This window comes from Oncorhynchus gorbuscha, linkage group LG02 (genome assembly GCF_021184085.1).
Source record: "Oncorhynchus gorbuscha isolate QuinsamMale2020 ecotype Even-year linkage group LG02, OgorEven_v1.0, whole genome shotgun sequence".
Classification (NCBI taxonomy): Eukaryota; Metazoa; Chordata; class Actinopteri; order Salmoniformes; family Salmonidae; genus Oncorhynchus; species Oncorhynchus gorbuscha.
The window spans coordinates 829,704-847,417 of record NC_060174.1 but is presented as its reverse complement, the minus strand read 5'-3'; the positions used below and the strand labels follow the sequence as shown (position 1 = coordinate 847,417).

Below are 17,714 nucleotides of genomic sequence, written 5' to 3'. Positions count from 1 at the left end.
ATAAGTCTTCTTCTCCGTTAATGAAGCCAATGACTGATCTGACTCCTCAACGCCATCAGAGGAATCCCGGAACATATTCCAGTCTGGGAACACGTAAACATAAGTCTTCTTCTCCGTTAATGAAGCCAATGACTGATCTGACTCCTCAACGCCATCAGAGGAATCCCGGAACATATTCCAGTCTGGGAACACGTAAACATAAGTCTTCTTCTCCGTTAATGAAGCCAATGACTGATCTGACTCCTCAACGCCATCAGAGGAATCCCGGAACATATTCCAGTCTGGGAACACGTAAACATAAGTCTTCTTCTCCGTTAATGAAGCCAATGACTGATCTGACTCCTCAACGCCATCAGAGGAATCCCGAACATATTCCAGTCTGGGAACACGTAAACATAAGTCTTCTTCTCCGTTAATGAAGCCAATGACTGATCTGACTCCTCAACGCCATCAGAGGAATCCCGGAACATATTCCAGTCTGGGAACACGTAAACATAAGTCTTCTTCTCCGTTAATGAAGCCAATGACTGATCTGACTCCTCAACGCCATCAGAGGAATCCCGGAACATATTCCAGTCTGGGAACACGTAAACATAAGTCTTCTTCTCCGTTAATGAAGCCAATGACTGATCTGACTCCTCAACGCCATCAGAGGAATCCCGGAACATATTCCAGTCTGGGAACACGTAAACATAAGTCTTCTTCTCCGTTAATGAAGCCAATGACTGATCTGACTCCTCAACGCCATCAGAGGAATCCCGGAACATATTCCAGTCTGGGAACACGTAAACATAAGTCTTCTTCTCCGTTAATGAAGCCAATGACTGATCTGACTCCTCAACGCCATCAGAGGAATCCCGGAACATATTCCAGTCTGGGAACACGTAAACATAAGTCTTCTTCTCCGTTAATGAAGCCAATGACTGATCTGACTCCTCAACGCCATCAGAGGAATCCCGGAACATATTCCAGTCTGGGAACACGTAAACATAAGTCTTCTTCTCCGTTAATGAAGCCAATGACTGATCTGACTCCTCAACGCCATCAGAGGAATCCCGGAACATATTCCAGTCTGGGAACACGTAAACATAAGTCTTCTTCTCCGTTAATGAAGCCAATGACTGATCTGACTCCTCAACGCCATCAGAGGAATCCCGGAACATATTCCAGTCTGGGAACACGTAAACATAAGTCTTCTTCTCCGTTAATGAAGCCAATGACTGATCTGACTCCTCAACGCCATCAGAGGAATCCCGGAACATATTCCAGTCTGGGAACACGTAAACATAAGTCTTCTTCTCCGTTAATGAAGCCAATGACTGATCTGACTCCTCAACGCCATCAGAGGAATCCCGAACATATTCCAGTCTGGGAACACGTAAACATAAGTCTTCTTCTCCGTTAATGAAGCCAATGACTGATCTGACTCCTCAACGCCATCAGAGGAATCCCGGAACATATTCCAGTCTGGGAACACGTAAACATAAGTCTTCTTCTCCGTTAATGAAGCCAATGACTGATCTGACTCCTCAACGCCATCAGAGGAATCCCGGAACATATTCCAGTCTGGGAACACGTAAACATAAGTCTTCTTCTCCGTTAATGAAGCCAATGACTGATCTGACTCCTCAACGCCATCAGAGGAATCCCGGAACATATTCCAGTCTGGGAACACGTAAACATAAGTCTTCTTCTCCGTTAATGAAGCCAATGACTGATCTGACTCCTCAACGCCATCAGAGGAATCCCGGAACATATTCCAGTCTGGGAACACGTAAACATAAGTCTTCTTCTCCGTTAATGAAGCCAATGACTGATCTGACTCCTCAACGCCATCAGAGGAATCCCGGAACATATTCCAGTCTGGGAACACGTAAACATAAGTCTTCTTCTCCGTTAATGAAGCCAATGACTGATCTGACTCCTCAACGCCATCAGAGGAATCCCGGAACATATTCCAGTCTGGGAACACGTAAACATAAGTCTTCTTCTCCGTTAATGAAGCCAATGACTGATCTGACTCTCAACGCCATCAGAGGAATCCCGGAACATATTCCAGTCTGGGAACACGTAAACATAAGTCTTCTTCTCCGTTAATGAAGCCAATGACTGATCTGACTCCTCAACGCCATCAGAGGAATCCCGAACATATTCCAGTCTGGGAACACGTAAACATAAGTCTTCTTCTCCGTTAATGAAGCCAATGACTGATCTGACTCCTCAACGCCATCAGAGGAATCCCGGAACATATTCCAGTCTGGGAACACGTAAACATAAGTCTTCTTCTCCGTTAATGAAGCCAATGACTGATCTGACTCCTCAACGCCATCAGAGGAATCCCGGAACATATTCCAGTCTGGGAACACGTAAACATAAGTCTTCTTCTCCGTTAATGAAGCCAATGACTGATCTGACTCCTCAACGCCATCAGAGGAATCCCGGAACATATTCCAGTCTGGGAACACGTAAACATAAGTCTTCTTCTCCGTTAATGAAGCCAATGACTGATCTGACTCCTCAACGCCATCAGAGGAATCCCGGAACATATTCCAGTCTGGGAACACGTAAACATAAGTCTTCTTCTCCGTTAATGAAGCCAATGACTGATCTGACTCCTCAACGCCATCAGAGGAATCCCGGAACATATTCCAGTCTGGGAACACGTAAACATAAGTCTTCTTCTCCGTTAATGAAGCCAATGACTGATCTGACTCCTCAACGCCATCAGAGGAATCCCGGAACATATTCCAGTCTGGGAACACGTAAACATAAGTCTTCTTCTCCGTTAATGAAGCCAATGACTGATCTGACTCCTCAACGCCATCAGAGGAATCCCGAACATATTCCAGTCTGGGAACACGTAAACATAAGTCTTCTTCTCCGTTAATGAAGCCAATGACTGATCTGACTCCTCAACGCCATCAGAGGAATCCCGAACATATTCCAGTCTGGGAACACGTAAACATAAGTCTTCTTCTCCGTTAATGAAGCCAATGACTGATCTGACTCCTCAACGCCATCAGAGGAATCCCGGAACATATTCCAGTCTGGGAACACGTAAACATAAGTCTTCTTCTCCGTTAATGAAGCCAATGACTGATCTGACTCCTCAACGCCATCAGAGGAATCCCGGAACATATTCCAGTCTGGGAACACGTAAACATAAGTCTTCTTCTCCCTCGTTAATGAAGCCAATGACTGATCTGACTCCTCAACGCCATCAGAGGAATCCCGGAACATATTCCAGTCTGGGAACACGTAAACATAAGTCTTCTTCTCCGTTAATGAAGCCAATGACTGATCTGACTCCTCAACGCCATCAGAGGAATCCCGGAACATATTCCAGTCTGGGAACACGTAAACATAAGTCTTCTTCTCCGTTAATGAAGCCAATGACTGATCTGACTCCTCAACGCCATCAGAGGAATCCCGGAACATATTCCAGTCTGGGAACACGTAAACATAAGTCTTCTTCTCCGTTAATGAAGCCAATGACTGATCTGACTCCTCAACGCCATCAGAGGAATCCCGGAACATATTCCAGTCTGGGAACACGTAAACATAAGTCTTCTTCTCCGTTAATGAAGCCAATGACTGATCTGACTCCTCAACGCCATCAGAGGAATCCCGGAACATATTCCAGTCTGGGAACACGTAAACATAAGTCTTCTTCTCCGTTAATGAAGCCAATGACTGATCTGACTCCTCAACGCCATCAGAGGAATCCCGGAACATATTCCAGTCTGGGAACACGTAAACATAAGTCTTCTTCTCCGTTAATGAAGCCAATGACTGATCTGACTCCTCAACGCCATCAGAGGAATCCCGGAACATATTCCAGTCTGGGAACACGTAAACATAAGTCTTCTTCTCCGTTAATGAAGCCAATGACTGATCTGACTCCTCAACGCCATCAGAGGAATCCCGGAACATATTCCAGTCTGGGAACACGTAAACATAAGTCTTCTTCTCCGTTAATGAAGCCAATGACTGATCTGACTCCTCAACGCCATCAGAGGAATCCCGGAACATATTCCAGTCTGGGAACACGTAAACATAAGTCTTCTTCTCCGTTAATGAAGCCAATGACTGATCTGACTCCTCAACGCCATCAGAGGAATCCCGGAACATATTCCAGTCTGGGAACACGTAAACATAAGTCTTCTTCTCCGTTAATGAAGCCAATGACTGATCTGACTCCTCAACGCCATCAGAGGAATCCCGGAACATATTCCAGTCTGGGAACACGTAAACATAAGTCTTCTTCTCCGTTAATGAAGCCAATGACTGATCTGACTCCTCAACGCCATCAGAGGAATCCCGGAACATATTCCAGTCTGGGAACACGTAAACATAAGTCTTCTTCTCCGTTAATGAAGCCAATGACTGATCTGACTCCTCAACGCCATCAGAGGAATCCCGGAACATATTCCAGTCTGGGAACACGTAAACATAAGTCTTCTTCTCCGTTAATGAAGCCAATGACTGATCTGACTCCTCAACGCCATCAGAGGAATCCCGGAACATATTCCAGTCTGGGAACACGTAAACATAAGTCTTCTTCTCCGTTAATGAAGCCAATGACTGATCTGACTCCTCAACGCCATCAGAGGAATCCCGAACATATTCCAGTCTGGGAACACGTAAACATAAGTCTTCTTCTCCGTTAATGAAGCCAATGACTGATCTGACTCCTCAACGCCATCAGAGGAATCCCGGAACATATTCCAGTCTGGGAACACGTAAACATAAGTCTTCTTCTCCGTTAATGAAGCCAATGACTGATCTGACTCCTCAACGCCATCAGAGGAATCCCGGAACATATTCCAGTCTGGGAACACGTAAACATAAGTCTTCTTCTCCGTTAATGAAGCCAATGACTGATCTGACTCCTCAACGCCATCAGAGGAATCCCGGAACATATTCCAGTCTGGGAACACGTAAACATAAGTCTTCTTCTCCGTTAATGAAGCCAATGACTGATCTGACTCCTCAACGCCATCAGAGGAATCCCGGAACATATTCCAGTCTGGGAACACGTAAACATAAGTCTTCTTCTCCGTTAATGAAGCCAATGACTGATCTGACTGCCATCAGAGGAATGAACATATTCCAGTCAACACGTAAACGCCATCAGAGGAATCCCGGAACATATTCCAGTCTGGGAACACGTAAACATAAGTCTTCTTCTCCGTTAATGAAGCCAATGACTGATCTGACTCCTCAACGCCATCAGAGGAATCCCGGAACATATTCCAGTCTGGGAACACGTAAACATAAGTCTTCTTCTCCGTTAATGAAGCCAATGACTGATCTGACTCCTCAACGCCATCAGAGGAATCCCGGAACATATTCCAGTCTGGGAACACGTAAACATAAGTCTTCTTCTCCGTTAATGAAGCCAATGACTGATCTGACTCCTCAACGCCATCAGAGGAATCCCGGAACATATTCCAGTCTGGGAACACGTAAACATAAGTCTTCTTCTCCGTTAATGAAGCCAATGACTGATCTGACTCCTCAACGCCATCAGAGGAATCCCGGAACATATTCCAGTCTGGGAACACGTAAACATAAGTCTTCTTCTCCGTTAATGAAGCCAATGACTGATCTGACTCCTCAACGCCATCAGAGGAATCCCGGAACATATTCCAGTCTGGGAACACGTAAACATAAGTCTTCTTCTCCGTTAATGAAGCCAATGACTGATCTGACTCCTCAACGCCATCAGAGGAATCCCGGAACATATTCCAGTCTGGGAACACGTAAACATAAGTCTTCTTCTCCGTTAATGAAGCCAATGACTGATCTGACTCCTCAACGCCATCAGAGGAATCCCGGAACATATTCCAGTCTGGGAACACGTAAACATAAGTCTTCTTCTCCGTTAATGAAGCCAATGACTGATCTGACTCCTCAACGCCATCAGAGGAATCCCGGAACATATTCCAGTCTGGGAACACGTAAACATAAGTCTTCTTCTCCGTTAATGAAGCCAATGACTGATCTGACTCCTCAACGCCATCAGAGGAATCCCGGAACATATTCCAGTCTGGGAACACGTAAACATAAGTCTTCTTCTCCGTTAATGAAGCCAATGACTGATCTGACTCCTCAACGCCATCAGAGGAATCCCGGAACATATTCCAGTCTGGGAACACGTAAACATAAGTCTTCTTCTCCGTTAATGAAGCCAATGACTGATCTGACTCCTCAACGCCATCAGAGGAATCCCGAACATATTCCAGTCTGGGAACACGTAAACATAAGTCTTCTTCTCCGTTAATGAAGCCAATGACTGATCTGACTCCTCAACGCCATCAGAGGAATCCCGAACATATTCCAGTCTGGGAACACGTAAACATAAGTCTTCTTCTCCGTTAATGAAGCCAATGACTGATCTGACTCCTCAACGCCATCAGAGGAATCCCGAACATATTCCAGTCTGGGAACACGTAAACATAAGTCTTCTTCTCCGTTAATGAAGCCAATGACTGATCTGACTCCTCAACGCCATCAGAGGAATCCCGAACATATTCCAGTCTGGGAACACGTAAACATAAGTCTTCTTCTCCGTTAATGAAGCCAATGACTGATCTGACTCCTCAACGCCATCAGAGGAATCCGGAACATATTCCAGTCTGGGAACACGTAAACATAAGTCTTCTTCTCCGTTAATGAAGCCAATGACTGATCTGACTCCTCAACGCCATCAGAGGAATCCCGGAACATATTCCAGTCTGGGAACACGTAAACATAAGTCTTCTTCTCCGTTAATGAAGCCAATGACTGATCTGACTCTCAACGCCATCAGAGGAATCCCGGAACATATTCCAGTCTGGGAACACGTAAACATAAGTCTTCTTCTCCGTTAATGAAGCCAATGACTGATCTGACTCCTCAACGCCATCAGAGGAATCCCGGAACATATTCCAGTCTGGGAACACGTAAACATAAGTCTTCTTCTCCGTTAATGAAGCCAATGACTGATCTGACTCCTCAACGCCATCAGAGGAATCCCGGAACATATTCCAGTCTGGGAACACGTAAACATAAGTCTTCTTCTCCGTTAATGAAGCCAATGACTGATCTGACTCCTCAACGCCATCAGAGGAATCCCGGAACATATTCCAGTCTGGGAACACGTAAACATAAGTCTTCTTCTCCGTTAATGAAGCCAATGACTGATCTGACTCTCAACGCCATCAGAGGAATCCCGGAACATATTCCAGTCTGGGAACACGTAAACATAAGTCTTCTTCTCCGTTAATGAAGCCAATGACTGATCTGACTCCTCAACGCCATCAGAGGAATCCCGGAACATATTCCAGTCTGGGAACACGTAAACATAAGTCTTCTTCTCCGTTAATGAAGCCAATGACTGATCTGACTCCTCAACGCCATCAGAGGAATCCCGGAACATATTCCAGTCTGGGAACACGTAAACATAAGTCTTCTTCTCCGTTAATGAAGCCAATGACTGATCTGACTCCTCAACGCCATCAGAGGAATCCCGGAACATATTCCAGTCTGGGAACACGTAAACATAAGTCTTCTTCTCCGTTAATGAAGCCAATGACTGATCTGACTCCTCAACGCCATCAGAGGAATCCCGGAACATATTCCAGTCTGGGAACACGTAAACATAAGTCTTCTTCTCCGTTAATGAAGCCAATGACTGATCTGACTCCTCAACGCCATCAGAGGAATCCCGGAACATATTCCAGTCTGGGAACACGTAAACATAAGTCTTCTTCTCCGTTAATGAAGCCAATGACTGATCTGACTCCTCAACGCCATCAGAGGAATCCCGAACATATTCCAGTCTGGGAACACGTAAACATAAGTCTTCTTCTCCGTTAATGAAGCCAATGACTGATCTGACTCCTCAACGCCATCAGAGGAATCCCGAACATATTCCAGTCTGGGAACACGTAAACATAAGTCTTCTTCTCCGTTAATGAAGCCAATGACTGATCTGACTCCTCAACGCCATCAGAGGAATCCCGGAACATATTCCAGTCTGGGAACACGTAAACATAAGTCTTCTTCTCCTTCGTTAATGAAGCCAATGACTGATCTGACTCTCAACGCCATCAGAGGAATCCCGGAACATATTCCAGTCTGGGAACACGTAAACATAAGTCTTCTTCTCCGTTAATGAAGCCAATGACTGATCTGACTCCTCAACGCCATCAGAGGAATCCCGGAACATATTCCAGTCTGGGAACACGTAAACATAAGTCTTCTTCTCCGTTAATGAAGCCAATGACTGATCTGACTCTCAACGCCATCAGAGGAATCCCGGAACATATTCCAGTCTGGGAACACGTAAACATAAGTCTTCTTCTCCGTTAATGAAGCCAATGACTGATCTGACTCCTCAACGCCATCAGAGGAATCCCGAACATATTCCAGTCTGGGAACACGTAAACATAAGTCTTCTTCTCCGTTAATGAAGCCAATGACTGATCTGACTCCTCAACGCCATCAGAGGAATCCCGGAACATATTCCAGTCTGGGAACACGTAAACATAAGTCTTCTTCTCCGTTAATGAAGCCAATGACTGATCTGACTCCTCAACGCCATCAGAGGAATCCCGAACATATTCCAGTCTGGGAACACGTAAACATAAGTCTTCTTCTCCGTTAATGAAGCATATTCCAATGACTGATCTGACTCTCAACGCCATCAGAGGAATCCCGGAACATATTCCAGTCTGGGAACACGTAAACATAAGTCTTCTTCTCCGTTAATGAAGCCAATGACTGATCTGACTCCTCAACGCCATCAGAGGAATCCCGAACATATTCCAGTCTGGGAACACGAAACATAAGTCTTCTTCTCCGTTAATGAAGCCAATGACTGATCTGACTCCTCAACGCCATCAGAGGAATCCCGGAACATATTCCAGTCTGGGAACACGTAAACATAAGTCTTCTTCTCCGTTAATGAAGCCAATGACTGATCTGACTCCTCAACGCCATCAGAGGAATCCCGGAACATATTCCAGTCTGGGAACACGTAAACATAAGTCTTCTTCTCCGTTAATGAAGCCAATGACTGATCTGACTCCTCAACGCCATCAGAGGAATCCCGGAACATATTCCAGTCTGGGAACACGTAAACATAAGTCTTCTTCTCCGTTAATGAAGCCAATGACTGATCTGACTCCTCAACGCCATCAGAGGAATCCCGGAACATATTCCAGTCTGGGAACACGTAAACATAAGTCTTCTTCTCCGTTAATGAAGCCAATGACTGATCTGACTCCTCAACGCCATCAGAGGAATCCCGGAACATATTCCAGTCTGGGAACACGTAAACATAAGTCTTCTTCTCCGTTAATGAAGCCAATGACTGATCTGACTCCTCAACGCCATCAGAGGAATCCCGGAACATATTCCAGTCTGGGAACACGTAAACATAAGTCTTCTTCTCCGTTAATGAAGCCAATGACTGATCTGACTCCTCAACGCCATCAGAGGAATCCCGGAACATATTCCAGTCTGGGAACACGTAAACATAAGTCTTCTTCTCCGTTAATGAAGCCAATGACTGATCTGACTCCTCAACGCCATCAGAGGAATCCCGAACATATTCCAGTCTGGGAACACGTAAACATAAGTCTTCTTCTCCGTTAATGAAGCCAATGACTGATCTGACTCCTCAACGCCATCAGAGGAATCCTGAACATATTCCAGTCTGGGAACACGTAAACATAAGTCTTCTTCTCCGTTAATGAAGCCAATGACTGATCTGACTCTCAACGCCATCAGAGGAATCCCGGAACATATTCCAGTCTGGGAACACGTAAACATAAGTCTTCTTCTCCGTTAATGAAGCCAATGACTGATCTGACTCCTCAACGCCATCAGAGGAATCCCGGAACATATTCCAGTCTGGGAACACGTAAACATAAGTCTTCTTCTCCGTTAATGAAGCCAATGACTGATCTGACTCTCAACGCCATCAGAGGAATCCCGGAACATATTCCAGTCTGGGAACACGTAAACATAAGTCTTCTTCTCCGTTAATGAAGCCAATGACTGATCTGACTCCTCAACGCCATCAGAGGAATCCCGGAACATATTCCAGTCTGGGAACACGTAAACATAAGTCTTCTTCTCCGTTAATGAAGCCAATGACTGATCTGACTCCTCAACGCCATCAGAGGAATCCCGGAACATATTCCAGTCTGGGAACACGTAAACATAAGTCTTCTTCTCCGTTAATGAAGCCAATGACTGATCTGACTCCTCAACGCCATCAGAGGAATCCCGGAACATATTCCAGTCTGGGAACACGTAAACATAAGTCTTCTTCTCCGTTAATGAAGCCAATGACTGATCTGACTCCTCAACGCCATCAGAGGAATCCCGGAACATATTCCAGTCTGGGAACACGTAAACATAAGTCTTCTTCTCCGTTAATGAAGCCAATGACTGATCTGACTCCTCAACGCCATCAGAGGAATCCCGGAACATATTCCAGTCTGGGAACACGTAAACATAAGTCTTCTTCTCCGTTAATGAAGCCAATGACTGATCTGACTCCTCAACGCCATCAGAGGAATCCCGGAACATATTCCAGTCTGGGAACACGTAAACATAAGTCTTCTTCTCCGTTAATGAAGCCAATGACTGATCTGACTCCTCAACGCCATCAGAGGAATCCCGGAACATATTCCAGTCTGGGAACACGTAAACATAAGTCTTCTTCTCCGTTAATGAAGCCAATGACTGATCTGACTCCTCAACGCCATCAGAGGAATCCCGGAACATATTCCAGTCTGGGAACACGTAAACATAAGTCTTCTTCTCCGTTAATGAAGCCAATGACTGATCTGACTCCTCAACGCCATCAGAGGAATCCCGGAACATATTCCAGTCTGGGAACACGTAAACATAAGTCTTCTTCTCCGTTAATGAAGCCAATGACTGATCTGACTCCTCAACGCCATCAGAGGAATCCCGGAACATATTCCAGTCTGGGAACACGTAAACATAAGTCTTCTTCTCCGTTAATGAAGCCAATGACTGATCTGACTCCTCAACGCCATCAGAGGAATCCCGGAACATATTCCAGTCTGGGAACACGTAAACATAAGTCTTCTTCTCCGTTAATGAAGCCAATGACTGATCTGACTCCTCAACGCCATCAGAGGAATCCCGAACATATTCCAGTCTGGGAACACGTAAACATAAGTCTTCTTCTCCGTTAATGAAGCCAATGACTGATCTGACTCCTCAACGCCATCAGAGGAATCCCGAACATATTCCAGTCTGGGAACACGTAAACATAAGTCTTCTTCTCCGTTAATGAAGCCAATGACTGATCTGACTCCTCAACGCCATCAGAGGAATCCCGGAACATATTCCAGTCTGGGAACACGTAAACATAAGTCTTCTTCTCCGTTAATGAAGCCAATGACTGATCTGACTCCTCAACGCCATCAGAGGAATCCCGAACATATTCCAGTCTGGGAACACGTAAACATAAGTCTTCTTCTCCGTTAATGAAGCCAATGACTGATCTGACTCCTCAACGCCATCAGAGGAATCCCGGAACATATTCCAGTCTGGGAACACGTAAACATAAGTCTTCTTCTCCGTTAATGAAGCCAATGACTGATCTGACTCCTCAACGCCATCAGAGGAATCCCGGAACATATTCCAGTCTGGGAACACGTAACATAAGTCTTCTTCTCCGTTAATGAAGCCAATGACTGATCTGACTCCTCAACGCCATCAGAGGAATCCCGGAACATATTCCAGTCTGGGAACACGTAAACATAAGTCTTCTTCTCCGTTAATGAAGCCAATGACTGATCTGACTCCTCAACGCCATCAGAGGAATCCCGGAACATATTCCAGTCTGGGAACACGTAAACATAAGTCTTCTTCTCCGTTAATGAAGCCAATGACTGATCTGACTCCTCAACGCCATCAGAGGAATCCCGGAACATATTCCAGTCTGGGAACACGTAAACATAAGTCTTCTTCTCCGTTAATGAAGCCAATGACTGATCTGACTCCTCAACGCCATCAGAGGAATCCCGGAACATATTCCAGTCTGGGAACACGTAAACATAAGTCTTCTTCTCCGTTAATGAAGCCAATGACTGATCTGACTCCTCAACGCCATCAGAGGAATCCCGGAACATATTCCAGTCTGGGAACACGTAAACATAAGTCTTCTTCTCCGTTAATGAAGCCAATGACTGATCTGACTCCTCAACGCCATCAGAGGAATCCCGGAACATATTCCAGTCTGGGAACACGTAAACATAAGTCTTCTTCTCCGTTAATGAAGCCAATGACTGATCTGACTCCTCAACGCCATCAGAGGAATCCCGGAACATATTCCAGTCTGGGAACACGTAAACATAAGTCTTCTTCTCCGTTAATGAAGCCAATGACTGATCTGACTCCTCAACGCCATCAGAGGAATCCCGGAACATATTCCAGTCTGGGAACACGTAAACATAAGTCTTCTTCTCCGTTAATGAAGCCAATGACTGATCTGACTCCTCAACGCCATCAGAGGAATCCCGGAACATATTCCAGTCTGGGAACACGTAAACATAAGTCTTCTTCTCCGTTAATGAAGCCAATGACTGATCTGACTCCTCAACGCCATCAGAGGAATCCCGGAACATATTCCAGTCTGGGAACACGTAAACATAAGTCTTCTTCTCCGTTAATGAAGCCAATGACTGATCTGACTCCTCAACGCCATCAGAGGAATCCCGGAACATATTCCAGTCTGGGAACACGTAAACATAAGTCTTCTTCTCCGTTAATGAAGCCAATGACTGATCTGACTCCTCAACGCCATCAGAGGAATCCCGGAACATATTCCAGTCTGGGAACACGTAAACATAAGTCTTCTTCTCCGTTAATGAAGCCAATGACTGATCTGACTCCTCAACGCCATCAGAGGAATCCCGGAACACGTAAACATAAGTCTTCTTCTCCGTTAATGAAGCCAATGACTGATCTGACTCCTCAACGCCATCAGAGGAATCCCGGAACATATTCCAGTCTGGGAACACGTAAACATAAGTCTTCTTCTCCGGCGCCATCTTAGTAATCGTACTACTGTTGTGTTGCCTACAAACTTAATGATGGTGTTGGAGTCGTGTTTGGCCACGCAGTCGTGGGTGAACAGGGAGTACAGGAGGGGACTGAGCACGCACCCCTGAGGGGCCCCAGTGTTGAGGATCAGCGTAGCAGACGTGTTGTTGCCTACCCTTACCACCTGGGGGCGGCCCGTCAGGATGTGCAGGATCCAGTTGCACAAGCTTAATGATGAGCTTGGAGGGAACTATGGTGTTGAATGCTGAGCTATAGTCAATGAACAGCATTCTTACATGGGTATTCCTCTTGTACAGGGCAGTGTGCAGTGTGGTGGCGATTGCATCATCTGTGGATCTATTGCGGCGGTAAGCAAATTGAAGTGGGTCTAGGGTGTCAGGTAGGGGGGAAGTTCTATGATCCTTGACTTGTCTCTCAAAGCACTTCATAATTACAGAAGTGAGTGCTACAGGGCGATAGTCATTTAGTTCAGTTACCTTTAACTTCTTGGGAACAGGAACAATGGTGGACATCTTGAAGCATGTGGGGACAGCAGACTGGGATAGGGAGAGATTGAATTTGTCCGTAAACACTCCAGCCAGCTGGTCAGTGCATGCTCTGAGGACACGGCTGGGGATGCAGTCTAGGCCGGCAGCCTTGCGTGGGTTAACACACTTTTTCCCCCTCACTCGGACGATGGGCAGTACGAGGCTTAGAGCAGAATAAGTTTTTCACGACTTGGGGATGGAGTCCCCAGTCTGAGTGGCCTTTACAGCTTATTGGACCATCTGTCCCAGTGCAGTTGGCTCTTTACAGCTTATTGGACCATCTGTCCCAGTGCAGTTGGCTCTTTACAGCTTATTGGACCATCTGTCCCCAGTGCAGTTGGCTCTTTACAGCTTATTGGACCATCTGTCCCCAGTGCAGTTGGCTCTTTACAGCTTATTGGACCATCTGCCCCAGTGCAGTTGGCTCTTTACAGCTTATTGGACCATCTGTCCCAGTGCAGTTGGCTCTTTACAGCTTATTGGACCATCTGTCCCAGTGCAGTTGGCTCTTTACAGCTTATTGGACCATCTGTCCCAGTGCAGTTGGCTCTTTACAGCTTATTGGACCATCTATGATAGGATCCAGGAACCCAAGTGATCTGGGTGGATCCTATCCTCTTTATAATGCTGTGTAAGGAACCAGGAACCCAAGTGATCTGGGTGGATCCTATCCTCTTTATAAAACAAGTTGTTTCCAGAAGGTATCAATATTGTCAATAAATGTTAAACCCACAGAGCTGCAATAGTTTTGTTATGGAGGGATAAAAAAAACCTTGGGTTGTGCCGTGGCGGAGATCTTTGTGGGCTATACTCGGCCTCGTCTCAGCATGGTAGGTTGGTGGTTGAAGATATCCCTCTAGTGGTGTGGGGGCTGTCCTTTGGCAAAGTGGGTGGGGTTATATCCTTCCTGTTTGGCCCTGTCCGGGGGTATCATATGGGGCCACAGTGTCTCCTGGCCCCTCCTGTCTCAGCCTCCAGTGTTTACGCTGCAGTAGTTTATGTGTCGGGGGGCTAGGGTCAGTCTGTTATATCTGGAGTACTTCTCCTGTCTTATCCGGTGTCCTGTGTGAATTTAAGTATGCTCCCTCTAATTCTCTCCCTATCCCCTCCTCTCAGAGGACCTGAGCCCTAGGACCATGCCTAAGGGCTACCTCGCCTGATGACTCCTGGCTGCCGCCAGTGCACCTGGTCGTGCTGCTGCTCCAGTTTCAACTGTTCTGCCTGCGGCTATGGAACCCTGACCTGTTCACCGGATGTGCTACCTGTCCCAGATCTGCTGATTTCAACTCTCTAGAGACAGCAGTATCGGTAGAGATGCTCTCAATGATCGGCTATGAAAAGACAACTGACATTTAGTCCTGAGGTGCTGACCTGTTGCACCCTCGACAACCACTGATTATTATTATTTGACCCTGCTGGTCATCTATGAACATTTGAACATCTTGGCCATTTTCTGTTATAATCTCCACCCGGCACAGCCATAAGAGGACTCGCCACCCCTCCTCATAGCCTGGTTCCTCTCTAGGTTTCTTCCTACGTCTTGGCCTTTCTAGGGAGTTTTTCCTAGCCACCGTGCTTCTACACCTGCATTGCTTGCTGTTTGGGGTTTTAGGCTGGGTTTCTGTACAGCACTTTGAGATATCAGCTGATGTAAGAAGGGCTTTATAAATACATTTGATTTGATTTAAAAGTCTGCTGAAATATTCAATGCCACGATTTAGGAGGGCAGAGGGACAGATATTATGGGGTGTTTGTTGGTGTCAAGTAGAGACCCAATCAGTTCTTTAAAATCAATCTTCAACTGTTCTGAGCTGTCCTTCACATTGTCATTGAATCCCACATGAACTATGATAGACTACATTTCCTGATGCTGGTTTAAAATGTTTGGGAGCAGCTTATTGATGTCCTGTGCTCTTGGACCGTTTTTGCGTCAGATTGAACCCTTTACAGCATGACAACCAGGAGAGGAGAGGGGCTGGAGAGGGTTAGTGGTAAGGTTTAGGGCTAGTGTTAGTGTGTAGTATGTAGGGTGTTACCTGCTTGGTGCGCTTGGTGGACTCCTCAGATAGGTTGTTGTATGTGTAGTGGGCCTGAGTGATCCCACAGAACAGCACCGCCACGACACCTGGGACAGAACACACAGAGATAGAACAGCCTAAGAATAACACAGCTAACACACCTGAGGATACAGTCTGCTTCCCACGTGGACCTCTCTGGTCAAAAGCAGTGCACTATAAATGGAACAGGGTGCCATATGGACAGTGCACTATCTAGGAAATAGGGTGCAATTGGGAACACAAATTGCTTATTCCAGTTACTTATAAGTAATAAGTATGCAGCCATTAACAAAATGACTAAAATATGTTAAATCCCCGTGGATTGATAAGGAATTAAAAATATTATGGTAATTACGGTTGACAGGGATAAGACAAAAGGCATTGAATTGCAAATAAGTCTGGCTGCATAACCGATTGGCAAATGTATTGCAAATTGAGAAATCATGTTACTAAACTGAATAAAAAGCATAAACTAAAACTATGAAACAAAGATAAATGACAAAGATTGATAGTTAAAAGATTTGGAGCACCTTAAACTACATTTTGGGCAAAAAGGCAAACTCAGCTCCATCATTCATTGAATCAGATGTCTCATTCACCAGTGATATTGGCAATTACTTAAATTATTTTTTTCATTGGCAAGATTAGCAAACTTAGTGTGAAGGCCCTGAATTTGTCTAAACAGTCTCAGTGCTTCTCCTGCCAATGGGCCGCTTCCCCTATAATTCCCAAATAGACAGCCTCAGCATCTGCTGCGCAAAAGTGGGTTGTGCAAAGAGGAAGTGTTAAACCTTCAGCTTAGAAGCTTGTTCAAACCCAGTTTGTTGTATTTAAAAGTGTGTAAAAGCCGTGTCACAGGATCAACCAGTCTATTGATCTACATGAGTCTATAGTCTATCTATCTATAGTCTATTGATCTACATTAGTCTATAGTCTATCTCTGTATCTACATGTAGTCTATCTATTGATCTACATGAGTCTATAGTCTATCTATCTGTAGTCTATTGATCTACATGAGTCTATAGTCTATCTATCTGTAGTCTATTGATCTACATTAGTCTATAGTCTATCTATCTGTAGTCTATTGATCTACATTAGTCTATAGTCTATCTATCTGTAGTCTATTGATCTACATTAGTCTATAGTCTATCTATCTGTAGTCTATTGATCTACATTAGTCTATAGTCTATCTGTAGTCTATTGATCTACATTAGTCTATAGTCTATCTATCTGTAGTCTATTGATCTACATTAGTCTATAGTCTATCTATCTGTAGTCTATTGATCTACATTAGTCTATAGTCTATCTATCTGTAGTCTATTGATCTACATTAGTCTATAGTCTATCTATCTGTAGTCTATTGATCTACATTAGTCTATAGTCTATCTATCTGTAGTCTATTGATCTACATTAGTCTATAGTCTATCTATCTGTAGTCTATTGATCTACATTACGTCTCCACCGTTACTCCTCCATCTCCTCGGCTGGAGATCTGTTGGCAGATTGGAAGTTCTGACTAGCATTTTTTTGGCAAACGGCATTTCCTTTTGTTTTGGTGTGATTTATAACGTGTTGGTTTGTGTGTTCAGTTGTAGCTGAAGATTTCTGATCCTCCATTGTGTGTGGAACAGATATTTATTGCATTCTGAGTGTATGAATGAGACCGGTTTTTACACGTCACTTTATGGAAGGAACAATTGCGTGACTATGGTCACTGAACTCATTTACCGGGCTGGACTCTTTTTAGGCCTGAGGTACGGGACTTTTGAGGAACCAGAGTTCATTGTGTTGTGACATTATTGCGTGTATTTATACATTTATTTTGGGAATACAGCCAACACAAAAAGAGTTCAAGTTATTTCCAATGTGTTCAGGGTTTATGAACAGTGTACGTCCATAATGACTACTGCGTGATTCCTTTGTATTGGTGTAGACGTGACGAACCAGACGGGACTCAATCCCTCAAACCAAAAGGACAAATCTATATTTTATTTGGTCGACCCTAAAAAACAACAACTCAGAACCGTTA

At 44.9% G+C, this 17,714-nt stretch overlaps 1 protein-coding gene across 1 annotated transcript in view; it reads right to left on the bottom strand.

Annotated features, from left to right (window-relative positions):
- slc9a7 (solute carrier family 9 member 7) overlaps positions 1 to 17,714 on the bottom strand; it is a 150,976-nt gene that overhangs the window by 97,986 nt on the left and 35,276 nt on the right. Inside the window, exon 9 of the mRNA XM_046299492.1 lies at positions 15,665 to 15,753. Within this exon, the coding sequence (XP_046155448.1) occupies positions 15,665 to 15,753 (89 nt within the window). The remainder of the gene's footprint in view (positions 1 to 15,664; positions 15,754 to 17,714) is intronic.